The 14,337-nt window shown below is 37.6% G+C and overlaps 1 protein-coding gene across 2 annotated transcripts in view; it reads right to left on the reverse strand.

Moving 5' to 3' along the window:
• KBTBD12 (kelch repeat and BTB domain containing 12) overlaps positions 1–14,337 on the reverse strand; it is a 72,077-nt gene that overhangs the window by 8,884 nt on the left and 48,856 nt on the right. Inside the window, exon 6 of one of the 2 annotated variants that reach the window (XM_074404169.1) lies at positions 1–13,559. The exons of the other annotated variant lie outside the window; for it this stretch is intronic. Within the exon in view, the coding sequence (XP_074260270.1) occupies positions 13,474–13,559 (86 nt within the window). The 3' untranslated portion in view covers positions 1–13,473. The remainder of the gene's footprint in view (positions 13,560–14,337) is intronic. 2 annotated transcript variants of the gene reach the window in all.

Genomic DNA, 14,337 nt, shown 5'->3' on the forward strand with positions numbered 1-14,337 from the left:
AACAGCAAAGTGAGGAGACAAAAATCTCATGCAGGTATTAGATTCTGTGCTCCAAAAGGCAATGTCTTAGTCTACTTACTGTTGCTGTAACAGACTACCTGGAATTGGATAGTTTATAAAGAAAAGACATTTATTTGGCTCACAATTCTGGTGGCTGGAAAGTTCAAGATTGGGGATCTGCCTCTGGTAAGGGTCTTGGCTGTTTCAACGCAAGGCAGAAGGTAGAAGGGAAGTGGGCATGTGCAAAGAGGTCACAGGGACAGGGAAGGAGTAAAAGAGAAAACAAGGAAGCCAGACTGTTTTTAACAACTCCCTCTCCCTGGAACTAATCCATTCTTCTGAGAGCCCAAGTTCACCCACAAAGGAGGGTGTTAATCTATTCATGAGGAATCCATGACCAGGCACCTCCCCACCAGGCCCCACCTCCAACACCACCACGCTGGGGACCAAATTTCAACGTGAATTTTAGAGAGGATGAACTCAAACCACAGCAGGCATTAAGCACCAAAAAGTAATTAACAACAACTGAATAAAGATACTTTAAATGGAAGACAGTGTTCCTGACTTTTAGGAAACTAAGAATGGCCACGTTCACAATTCAGTCAAAAATTATTCAAGAAGTTCTGACAGGGCATGCTGTTGTCTCCAGTTGAAATAGTGTTTCAATGCCACACGAATGGTTAAAGCTTTGTTTAAGCACAAGTGGAAGGACTAGGAGATGAAATTATGATAAAGGATTAGGCCCTCGACCAGCAAGGTTGGAAGAGTGTGGTAGTCTACCAGTGTGGTTCAAATGCTCAGCCTACACATATATATGCAGACATAAATTCTAGAATTGCCATTCTAAGTACTTAGGAGAATATGTCCACTCTGCTTTTTATTATTTTAAAAATCTGCGAACAGTAAAACTAACTTTCTGGAGAGTCTACAGTTGAAGAGTTTGCATAGATTTGTGTAGCCACCACCACAATCAGTTTCATTCTTCCAAAAAACTCTATTCTCTGTCCCTGTAGTTTTGCCTTTTCTAGAAAGTCATATGAACAGAACAATACAGAATGTAAAGTTTTGAGTCTGGCTTCTTTGACTCAGCAGTGTCTCTGATATTCAGCCACATGGTGGCTGTTTTGTTAGTCTGTCCCTAGTCTGTCCCTTTTTATTGCTGAGTAGTATTCCGTTGTATGGTTGTATCACAGTTTGTTTATCCATTTATCTATTTAAGAACATTTGGATGGTTTCCAATGTGGCAATTATAAATAGAGCTACTGTAAATATTCATTTATAATTTTGTGTTATTATAAGTTTTTTCTTGGGTAAATACTACTATGTTCTGGGTCATGTGGTATATATATTTTAACTTTATAAGAAATTTCAACTCTTTTTCAGGGTAGTTGTACCATTTGACATTCCCAACTGTAGTAACTGAGAGTTTTTGTTGCTCTACATTCTCATCAGCTCTTCATGTTGTATTAAAAACACTTAGCCATTCAAATAGTTGTGTAGTGATATCTCATTGGGTTTTAATTTGCATTTCTCTAATGGCTAATGTTGTTGAACATCTTATTTTATATCTATATATCTTCTTTAGTGAACTGTCTGCACAAATCTTTTGCCCATTTATTCATTCCTGTGTTTGTTTCCTTATTGTTGAGTTTTGAGGATTCTTTCCATGTTCTGGAAAGAAGTCTGTTGGACGTGTGGTTTGCAAATGTTTTTTCAGAGTTTGCAGTAATTCTTTTCATTCTCAACTGTCTTTTGCACACCAAATTTTTTCGTTTTGATGAAGTTCAATCTATCCATTTTTCCTTTATGGATCGCATTTTCAGTGTCACAATTTAGAACAATTTGCCTAAGCTAAGGTCATGAAGATTTTCTTCTATGTGATATTCTAGAACTTTTAAAGTTTTACATTATATTTAGATAAATTATGAGTTAGTTTTTGTATAAGGTGTGAGGAATAGGCTATGGTTCTTTTTTTGCACATGGATATCCAAATGTTTCAACATCATTTGTTCTTCATAGGTGAGTTTTGGTAGTTCATGGTTTTGAGGAATTTGTCCATTTTATCTTAGCTGTGAAATTTATCTATAGAGTCGTTTGTAGGATTCCCCTTATTAGCCCGCTGACGTCTGTGAGGTCTGTAATAACATTCTTTCTTTCATTCCCAATTATTGGCAATTTGTGTCTTTTTTACTTTTGTCATTTTCAGTTAAGCTAGAGGTTTAATTCTTTTAGAAAAAACAGTTTTTGGCTCATTTATGTTCTCAATTGTTCCTTTGTTACCACCTGGGATTGCCTGGGGGTTTGGGAAGTGGGTGGGGTAAAGAATGAAAAAAAGAAAAAAGAAAGAAAAATGCCCCACTCTGTCTGACCCATAGGAGCCCTCTTTCCTCCTCTTTGGAACAGAAAAAGAGGGGTTATCTTAGAGTTTCTGTCCATACTTGTTATGAAGTTCCAGGTTTCAGGCTGTCTTCCGGTCCAGGCAAGGAGATATTAAGGGAAAAAAGTGAGACAATTATTGCTAATTTGGTGATATTTCAAGTTCTGATTTCCTTCCCCAATGTGCCCACTACCATTTACTTTTCACAGTTCTCAGATTGCTGCTCCATGTATCTGGCCAGGGGGTTTAGTTGCCTTTAGTGGGATAGATAGGGTGGAGTGTGCTGACTCTGTCCTGACTAGAACCCAGTATTCCAGTCTCTTGTTAAGATCAGGGAATGGCCCTACGTTTTGGCCCAAAGAGTTGTTGGGAAGTTGTCTTAGCAAAAGGTAAAGAAAAGAGATCGTAATGGAACAGAATAGAGAGCTCAGAAATAATGCTTCACACCTACAACCATCTGATAGTAAACAAGGTTGGCAAACATAAGCAATGGGGAAGGGACTCTCTATTCAATAAATGGTACTGGGATAACTGGCTAGCCATATGCAGAATATTGAAACTGGACCCCTTCCTTACACCATATACAAAAATCAACTCAAGATGGATTAAAGACTTAAATGTATAGATTAAAACTATAAAACTCTGGAATATAACATAGGAAATACCATTCTGGACATAGACTCTGGCAAAAGTTTCATGACAAATATGCCAAAAGCAATTGCAACTAAAATAAAAATTGACAAACGCGACCTAATTAAAGAGCTTCTGCAGAGCAAAAGAAACTATCAACAGAGTAAACAAACAACTGTAGAATGGAGAAAATATTTTTAAATTATGCATTGACAAAGGTCTAATATCCAGAATGTATAAGGAACTTAAACAAATTAACAAGCAAAACCAAACAACCCCATTAAAAAGTGGGCAAAGGACACGAACAGATACTTTTCACAAGAAGACATACACACAGCCAACAAGCATATTAAATATGCTTAATATCAATAATCATTAGATAAATACAAATTAAAATCACAGTGAGATACCATCTCTCACCAGTCATAATGGCCATTACTAAAAAGTGAAAAATAACAGATGCTGGCAAGGTTGCGGAGAAAAAAGAATGCTTATACACTGCTGGTAGGAATATAAATTAGTTCTGCCATTGTGGAAAGCAGTTTGGTGCTTTCTCAAAGCACTTAAAACAGAACTATCATTTAACCAAGCAATCCCATTATTGGGTATATACCCAAAGGAACATAAATCATTCTACCATAAAGACACAATGCATGTATATTCTCACTGCAGAACTATTCACAATAGCAAAGACCTGGAATCAACCTAAATGCCATCAGTGGTAGACCAGATAAAGAAACTGTGGTAGACAACCATGAAATGCTATGCTGCCATAAAAAGGAACATCATGTCATTTACAGCAACATGGATGGAACTGGAGGCCGTCATCCTAAGCAAACTAACACAGGAATAAAAAACCAAACACTGTGTATTCTCACTTGTAAGTGAGAGCTAAACATTAAGTACACATGGACACAAAGAAGGGAACAACAGACACTGGGGCCTACTTAAGGGTAGAGGGTAGGAGAAGGGTGAGGAGAATGAGGAGCAAGAAATTGGATGATGAAATAATCTGCACACCAAACTCCTGTGACTCACAATTTGCCTATAAAACAAACCTGCGCATTTATCCAGAACCTAAAAGTTAAAAATTAATTAATTAATTAAAAGTGTAACAAAGTAACACACACAAAAAGAACAGAGGTCCTGTGGTACATACACCAATGGAACAGCATACACCCATAAAAATGAATAAGGACAGCCTCTACTATCTAACATGGAAAAGATTTCTGGGAGACAGCTTAAGTGGACAAAGTAAACTACATGGTGTTATAGGATCTCTTCCACATTTTCTATTATTTGGAAAGAAAAAATAGTAACTACACAGTGATGAAATTAGACCGTATCTTGACTAGGTAATTAAAATGAACATTGACTGTGAGGGGTAGAGGGACACAGTTTGCCTCCAGATGTGATGTCCTGAGATGGACATCTATCAGTAATGTAACATTCCAGCCAGGAATGAATAACCTGAATTTAATCACAAGGAACATTGGCTAGACCTCAAGAGAGGAAGATTTTATTCTAAAAGGGAGGAAAATTGTCCCACATGCTGAATTCACCTGTCTCCTCATAGAGTCCTTTACTTTTTTCTTCCTCTATTTTCTATAAGCTGGAGGTAGAATGTAGAGGTTTGATTAGACACAAGTTAAGTATTTCGGTGGTGGTGGGGACATGAGAAAACTCTATACCGAATGATACAGCAGGTAAATACTATAAAATTATATCATTATTAATGATGATTATTTGGTTATAGTGGTGAGCATCCAATTTCTCCATTGTGAAAGTAAACATTTTTTCATGCTGCAATTAGTCTGTGATTTACCAGGTAATACTTCAGTGCCATGTAACTATCCTATTCTTTATAACCTTTCAACCAATGCTTTTAGCATCCATTGATGATTTCTGACTGAACCAACTATTATACACATTAGAATCTTGGCTATCCTTCTATCATGACTTCTACAGTTATTAGCTGCCTTTTGATTCAATGTGTTTCAGTCAAGTATGATTTTCAATGTTCGAATTATTTTAAATTTGGCCAGTGACTGCCCTTTTAGGCAGGTTTCTCTGTCTTTTCATGACTCCCTTAAGTCTTTGACAACGTAGCTGCTTTCTGTTGTAACAGGATGTCCGAATCTCACCTTGCACTTTCTGTGCTCCAAAACTAGAATCAGCCATTTCTTGAAGGAGCACAGCTACATTCTAAGCAGCTAGCTGAGTCCATCATCCCACCAATACAGCAACTTCCTTATTTTGCCCTCAATTAGCTGTGTTAGGGCTGGAACCAAACATGTTTGTATCTGTATCTCTGGGTTTAACAGGGGCTTACTACCTAGAAAGGCATTCAATAAAGGTTTGCTGAATGAAAACCCAACTGACATCAGCCAGTGCAGTGGCTCTTAACCCTGACTGCATGTTAGAATAATCTGAAGACTTTAATAAAATATTGATGCCCACGCCTCATAACCAAATATTCTGATTTGATTTGTCTGGTATGGAGAGACAGTTTAGCCTACTGCTAAAAATATAGACTTTGGGGCCAGACTATCTAGGTTTGAATCCCAAATTTAACATTTACCCTCTGCTTGACTTCTTTAGATGGCATCAGTTTCTGCATCTTTAAAATAAGGGAAATAATAGTTTCCACGTTGTAGGCTGTTGAGAAAATCAAATAAATTAACACATGCAAACTGCTTAGAATGGTCCCTAGCACAGAGTAACCAGGTAACTGTCAGCTGTCAATTTTAATCTGCATTTATTAGTGAAAGAATTCATTTTTGAAGTACTTGCCAGTGCATTTTCTCTTTCTGATAATTCGGATTTGTCCTCTAGAGGCTTTTCACCATTAAGACTGTGCCACAAGGCTAAACTAGAGGAGGCAGAGGCGTGATTTGAGGGAAGTTCTTGCTGGACAGATAGGGGAGGCAGAGAGCCTTTCCAGTCCCAGGTGAAGGAAGAAAGATTTGGAGGGGCTGAGACTAAGGTGAAAATGTTGCTTGGGTCCCCTAGAAGTTAGCCAAACATGATGAAAACGGCACAGATGAGATGAAGGCAGAAGGGACTTAGCCTGTACTCTGGGAAGAAATCCCCCTGCCCAGAACGGGGCCCACTAGCAGCCAGTATAGAGTTGAAGTGGAGAAACAGGAGGCCTCCCTGCTCCCTCAGCCTGCTCTCTGAGCTCCCCTGATATCCAGGAGGAAGGCAAGACAGCCACAGGTGTCAAACAAGTGTGTATGCTGATGAACTGCTGTCATGGGGAGTGAGAGACCCTGCACCAGAGTTTGGGGAAGCAGACAGAAACCAGAGCCTGGCAGGAAGATGCATTTGAGTCTCAAAGAACCAACAGGTGGAATAAGAGCCAAGTGGGGGCTTTGTCAGCAGGGAGAAGGCTGAGCCGTCTGGGAGCAACTCCTCTTTGTGAGATATACGAGAATCCTGGGAGCACAGTTGAGCTAGAAAACATGAGAGTGGTTCTTTGCTATTCACTTCATTATGGTTATCACCAAGATGCCCTCTGTCCAAGCACACAGGGTCCCTTAAAAGGCAGAATTTCTGTGTGTCAACCACAGGAATCTTTTGCAAGTACTAAGGCCACAGTGTTGTCATCCCTTGGATGTTCTTATAGCAAGTAATAGTTTCCTGCCACTAGGTGTCATCTGCCACCACTATCTTCTCTGTCTCAGGAAGCCTAACTCTATCTCTGGACTGGGCCATTTCTGCCTCTTTCACTCAAGGAATCTGCCTCCATACACCCTTCCCATGGGCAGTTCAGCTTAATTCTCGTTAGTGTCAAACACCAAGCTGATTACTGTGAGGGAAAGAAGAGAAAGAGCTCTGACTTTTTCACTTTAACAACAGCTTTATTGAGGTATAGTTCACATATCATAAAATTCACCCCTTAAAAGTGTATAATACAATGGTTTTTTATTCACAGAGTTGTGCAACCATCACCACTATCTAACTTCAGAACATTTTCATCACTCCCAAAATAAATCCTGTGCCCATTAGCAGTCACTACCCATTCACCCTTTCTCCAGTTCCTAGCAATCACGAATCTACTTTCTATCTCTATCCATCTGCCTTTTTTGGACATTTCATAGAAATGGAATCATGATATGTGGTCTTTTGTGATTGTCTTCTTTCACTTAGCATAATGCTTTCAAGGTTCATCTATGTTGTAGTGTCTATTAGTACGTCATTCCTTTTTATTGCCAAATGATATTCCACTGTTTAAATAGATCATATTTATTTATCCATTCCTCTATGGATGGACACTTGTGTTGTTTTCTACTTTTTGGCTGAAATGAATACTGCTGCTATGAACATTCATGTACAAGAGTGGGCATATATTTTCAATTCTCTTGGATATATACCTAGGAGTGGGATTGCTGCATTGTATGGCAACTCTGTGTTAACCTCTTGAGGAACTGCCAGACTTTTCCACAGAAGCTGCATCATCTAATTCAAGAAGAAAGCATCATCTAATTCAAGATTTATGTCTGTGTTTTCTTCTCAGAGTTTTACAGTTTTAGGTCATATGTTTAGGTTTTTAATCCACTTTGGCTTCCTTTATGTACATGGCGTGAGGTAGGACTCCAGCCTCATTATTTTGTGTGTGGATATCCAATTATTCCTGCACTATTTGTTGAAAAAAGGATGCTTTCCTCATTGTCTTGTCTTGGCAGCCTTGTTGAAAAACAATTGACCACAAATGGAGGGTTTGTTTCTGAACTCTCAAGTCTATTCTACTGATCAATATGTCTTATCTATCATTATGCAAGTACCACATGGTCTTGACTACTATAGCTTTGAAGTAAGTTTTGGAATTAGGAAGTGTGGGTCTTCCTAATTTTTTTACAATATCATTTGTTTTTGTTTTGTTACAAGATCATTTTGGCTTTTCTTGGTCTGTTACCTTTCCATATAGATTTTAGGATCATCCTATCAATTTTTGTATGTATTATCTTACCATTTATATAGAATTTTAATTCCTTTTAGTGATGTCTTGAAGTTTTCAGTGTACAAATCCTGTGCTTTCTTGTTAAATTTACTCCTAAGTATTTTATTCTTTTTGATGTTGTAGGCAGAATTGTTTTCTTAATTTCATTTTTGAATTGTTCATTGTAAGTGTATAGAAAAACAATTTTTTGGCATATAATCTTATGTCCTGCAACCTTGTTGAACCTGCCTATTAGCTCTAGTAGCTTTTTAAATAATTTCTTAAGATTTTCTAAATAAAAGATTATGTTGTATGCAATTAGTTATTACTTTCCAAAATGAATGCTTTATATTTCTTTTTCTTTCCTAATTGTACTGATTAGAACCTCCAGTACAATGCTGACTAGAAGTGCAAGAGTAGGCATTCATGTCTTGTTCCTGATTTTAGGGGGAATCTTTCAGTCTTTTACCATTAAGTGTGAGTTAGCTGTAGATTTTTTTATAAATATCCTTTATTGGGCAGAGGAAGTTATCTTCTATTTCTAAGTTTGTTATGTATCTATATCATGAAAGTGTGCATCTATTTTTTCTTTGCATCTATTGAGATAATTATCCTGTTTTTTCCCCTTTATTAATATGGCATATTACATTGATTCATTTTCTTTCTTTTCCTTCAACTTTTATTTTAAGTGTCGAGGTATATGTGCAGGATGTGCAGGTTTGTTACATAAGCAAATGTGTGCCATGATGTTTTGCTGCACGGATCAACCCATCACCCAGGTAGTAAGCCCAGAATCCATTAGCTATTCTTCCTGATGCTCTCCCTCTTCCCACACATTGATTCATTTTCAAATGGCAAACCAACTTTTCATTTCTGGGATAAATCCTTCTTGGTCATGGTTTATAATTCTTCTTGTAAATTGCTGGATTCAGTTTGCTAGCATTCTGTTGTGCATTTTTGCACCCATATTAAAAAAGTCTACTAACCTGTAGTTTTCTTCCAATGTCTTTGTCTAATTTTGGTATCAGAATAACACTGGCCTCGAATAATGAGTTCGGAAGTGTTCCCTCTTGTATATTTTGTAAGAGTTTGTGAAGGATTGGTATTATGAGCTCTGACCTTTTTGAAACACAATACTGGCTCCCTCATTCTGGGTTAGAGGTGGAGAACAAAGCTTCTTGGTGAGTCCTAGGACTCCGTCAAAAACTGCAAAGAGTCTGGGATTTTATAAGTAAGCTGTTACAGTTTCATGGATGCTGATAGAGGACATGAGACTTCTGGCTCAGAAATGAAAGACAGTGTCATAGCAATAGTAGCAACTAGTATATCAGCATTTTTATGCCAGTTATTATGCCTGTTTTTTGCCCTATTCTGACAGGGCAACATAAAGAGTGCCAACCGACACCTGTACAATCAGTAATGAGTTGCATTACTGGAGAGAAATGCTGAATTTAGAGAACCTGAATTTTTCATAATGACCAGTGAACATGCCTGCCATTTGCTATGGAGATACTATGTGTTCTAAGGCTGTATGCTATACAAAGATGCTTGAAGAAATAAATATCCCGGAACAAAGACAGTCAGTATCTCTGCTCATAAGATATGCAGAAACACCTGAGACCCATGGAGAGTTGTCTCCCAAAAGACTCACTTGTTCATATTTTCTTTAATACTCTCTTGTTATTCTTCTATTATACGCACCATATTTATATATTTTAAATTTAGGTTTTGTTTTATTAGTTACACATTTGCATGATTTAAAGAGCTGCTTTACAAGTCTTATTCCTTAAAAACAGTTGTTCCCTGCCCTGCTACCCATTCACTGCTTCTCTCTCCAGTCTGGCTGATTCTGCTGGTGCTGACCATGGTCTCTATAAATAACACGTTTTAGATTACTTCCACCTCTTGCTTTGTCAGATGAAGGCATTAACTCTTGACTTCCACTGTGAAGAATGTGGACTTGGCTTTCTCTCACATTCCTACCCTATCTACCTATGCTCTGTTTCCACATTTTTCAATACAGTTAAGGCATAGTTTTGGTCAGCTCAGTATCGAGTATTTTATTATGATATTGTTCTAAATGCTATTCACAGATGGACTGTGTGCCATACTCTTCCTTTTCTGCACAACTTACTGTTTTCTCATGTTTTATTTTTGCTAGCTTTCATTGCTCTTCTCCAAATGTTGGAATCTTGAGAGCATCTCTCACAGAGCCCTTTGACTGGCTCCATTCTATTCTGGCTGCTCTTTTGGCTGCTGTGCAGCTTTTTGAATCTCCCCTCAATATCCTTCAGGGATTTCCTTGTCTCTCTGTTATGTTTAATTCTGTTCTTGGGTCCCATGTCTCTTGGTTTATACATTCATTTTTGGTGAAGCATGTCCTGATAAAAGGGCACACAGGAGAAAAATTTTGGAGGCACCGAATGTCTGAAAATGTGCTCTCACACTTCATTGTTCAGCAGGCATAGAATTGTAGGTGGAAAGTAATTTTCCCATAGAAATTTAGATAGCATTTGCTTCTTTTTCTTCTAGCTCCCAATTCATTATTCAGAAGTCTGATTCTTGGCACTTTGTGTAAAACTATTGTTTTTTCTCTTTAGGAACTTTTATGACCTTTTTTTTTTTTTTTTTCCCCCAATGTTCTGTCCTGTCACAATGATGTACCTTAGTTTGGGTCCATTTTCATCCTTTGTCCTTGGCATTTGTATATCCTTTAAATCTGATAACTTCAGTTTGGGGAAAAAATTTTAATTTACTTCATGGATAATTTATTCTCCTCTGTTTTCTCTGTTTAGCCATTGACCAACTCCTATTATTCAAATGTTGGACCTCTTGGCTTCAGTTTCTCTTTCACTAATTTTCAATATAATTGCTTTTTGTTCTGCTTTGTGAGAAGCTTTCTCTACTACACTTTCCAAATTTTCCATTGTAGATTTAATTTCTGCTGTATTTTTTAATTTTCAAGAAATGTTTTGAGTATCCTTTACCTGTTCTATCAATGCAATATTTTCTCTCATTTCTCTGAGAACACCTCTCCTGGTACAGCCTCTGTTTCCTCCAGTTTGTTTTCTATCTTTCATCTACACATTTCCACAAATGTCTGGTGATCCTTAGCCGTTTGCTCATCTTTAAGAGTGGGATGTTATAAAAGACTTTTTCTATGAGATTTTCTACAGGGTAATCTGGCTTTGCCTTAGTTGGGGGCTGGTCAGACCCCCATAGAAGAACCTCCCAATCTCTTGCTGAGAGAGTTTGGCTGTGCGTATGCTGGGGACCAGGGAAGGAAGGAGGCTGAGGACCTCAATATTCAATATGCAACCTTCCACTTAATCTCTTTTTAAATTACTGGATGCCTGAACTCAAATTCAGTCTTTGTCAGGGTGAAAGTCTTTGTCTCACTGTCAAGAGTAGGGCAAGAAATTAGGGGTCTTCTTGTATTTCAGCTAATCTTCATGTTTTCAGCATCATATTTATTTCAATTTCCAGAGTTACCTTTTGTTGTCAACTCCTGAGATTATCTGGGGTTCCGTGTTACAAGTCAGGGGTTTTGTTTGTTTTTTGCTTTTTCTGTTGCCAGTTAGGATTACACTTTCTCAGGTCTACTTAGTTACTATTCATGCTGCTTTTTAGCTTCCAAATTTTTGTCGCTATTTTCCTGTCTCTTCTCTTTGTCTAGCTGTTTATTCCACTTACTGTCATTTTAGTGGGGCTTGAAGATATAATACAGGTGTTCAACCTACTTTTTTTTTTTTTTTTTTTGAGACAGAGTCTTGCTCTGTAGCCAGGCGCCAGGCTGGAGTACAGTGGCACAGTCTCAGCTCACTGCAATCTCCGCCTCCTGGGTTCAAGCAATTCTCCTGCTTCAGCCTCCCTAGTAGCTGGGACTATAGGTGCACGCCACCACACCTAGAAATTTTTTGTATTTTTTAATAGAGATGAGGTTTCACCATGTTGGCTAGGATGGTCTCAATCTCTTGACCTTGTGATCCGCCTACCTCAGCCTCCCAAAGTGCTGGGATTACAGGCATGAGCCACCATGCCTGGCCCAACCTACTATTTAAACCAAAAACAAATTACTATGTTTATTACATGTTTATGCATTTGTCTTTCCAACCAAATGTTGAAAATCTTGATTGTATCCCAAATACCTGTTCACGATATATTTTAATATATTTTTATTGAATTGATTAATTATATTAAAAATAATTACTTTCTCAACTGTGGTTTTATGAAAAAGTAAATGAGACAAGTAGGTCTGTGTCATAGAAGGAGAAAACATTTAGTGTCTGTTTTAGGTTTGATGAGATCTCTAGATCATAATAGGCATGCTATTATACAATTGTTCTATTTTGTATAACATCCCAGTGATAATTCATTCAGCAAATCCCAAACAATCTACCATCTTAGAAACAAATAATTAAAATGGACTTTGAGAGCTCATATAGTAAGTCCCTTTGGCCAGAAGCATTACCCGTCCATTATATTAATAGTACCAAGAAGAGAGGTTAGCTCATGGTACGAGTTTATTTAACATGTTTGAAAAACTGGGGGATATCAATTCTCTAATCAAAGAAGGATAAAGAAGCAAGACAAAACAGAATGTCTTCTAGATCCCTAGACTAAATTAAAGTATAAGCGTCTATTAGGATTCCTTGTTGGGCCAAGTTTCTTGCTACAATGATAGATTACAGTCTTTACCCAAGCATGGCATGTAGTGTTTAATGTAAAAGAGATGAAAACAATTTTTAAAAAACCTCTTTGAAAAATCTTTTGAAGAGCAAATAGAAAAAGGAAAAGGGAAGTTTTTATTATGACAACTTTCAATGTATTTGCCACTTCTTGCCATTAAAAATAATATTTGCCGGAATAGATTAAAACAAATTTCAGACAGTGTATCTTTCTCACCCATAAATTCTTCTCTCTCTTTTTTTTTTTTTTTTTTTTTTAAGATGGAGTCTTGCTGTGTCACCAGGCTGGAGTGCAAGGCGCGATCTCAGCTCACTGCAACCTCTGACTCCCTGGTTCAAGCCATTCTCTTGCCTCAGCCTCCCGAGTAGCTGGGATTACAGAAATGTGCCACCATGCCTAGCTAATTTTTGCATTTTTTTTTTTAGTAGGGACAGGATTTCAACATGTTGGCAGGATGGTCTCGATCTCCTGACCTTGTGGTCCACCCACCTTGGCCTCCCAAAGTGCTGAGATTATAGGCATGAGCCACCATACCTGGCGTTCACCCATAAATTCTTCTAGACAATTTTTATTTTTCAGATTTTTCTTTCTATTTTATATAAAACTATAATGTAATTATTATTCCTAACAAAACTAATAATTCACAATATAATCTAACACCCTGATCCATATTCAAATTTCCCAGATTATCTGTTTGAATTGAGAACCACTGCATTTTGTTCCTATATCTCCTGAGTCTGTTTTAATTTATAATAACCATCTTATTCTTTAACTAACATATTATGTGCTTAAAGAGTGAAGGCAGGCTTGCAAAAGGCTCTGCTTTGCCGCAGTATCAGCTTTGCTTTAATCTGGCATTCTTCCAAAATTCTAAGTGCTCTTGAGGCACATGTTTCATGGGTATGTACTGGCCTTGTTCTTCTGTTAGTGAGAATATAATTCAACAGTTAGTCATTTTTAATATAATTGCATTATGTCTTATTTACTTATGCCACTAATCAAACTTTGAAGGCATCTGCCTACTAGATTTATGCATAGTTTAGAATCTCACTGTTACATTAAAAAATTATAAATCCATACTGTAGAATGCAATGATGGTACAATTAGATATATGGAAACTAAGTTTAGTAATAAATACATGCATTAGGTATTATTTTAGAGATGCTTTCAAGCCATTTATTTCAAGTGATAGTCATGGGGTAGGAATAAGAGCATTTTCTGAGTCTTGATCAGATAAAACCCAACACTTCTGGCTGGTACTCCATCTTCATCTGCTCTTTCCATTTTAAAGTCTCTCCTTTAGTCTCACCATAGGCATTAGGCTACCACTCTCATTTCTCTTCTCTTCATATTCAACTACTATATAGTAAGTGTCTGCCATGTGCCAGATGCTGTACAAACTATATTCCCTTTTAGTTCTCCCATCCAAGTACTAACCAGGCCCCACCCTGCTTAGCTTCTGAAATCAGGTGAGATCGGGTGTGTTCAGGATGGTATGGCCATAAACTGCATTCCGTTCAGTTCTTACGACAGCCTATGGATGTGCCAGCTTCACTTTGTCAATGTGAAGCCCAGACCCAGAGGTTGTGCACAGGGTCTCTTGACTCTAAAAGCTATGCTTCTGTAGTGCTCATGTTGGTCTCTGGGGTGTTAGTGGTGATTGGATTAAAGAAGGTCAAATCAACACCAAAGGAGTTAA

The sequence above is a fragment of the Saimiri boliviensis genome, chromosome 8, assembly GCF_048565385.1.
Source record: "Saimiri boliviensis isolate mSaiBol1 chromosome 8, mSaiBol1.pri, whole genome shotgun sequence".
NCBI classification, from domain to species: Eukaryota; Metazoa; Chordata; class Mammalia; order Primates; family Cebidae; genus Saimiri; species Saimiri boliviensis.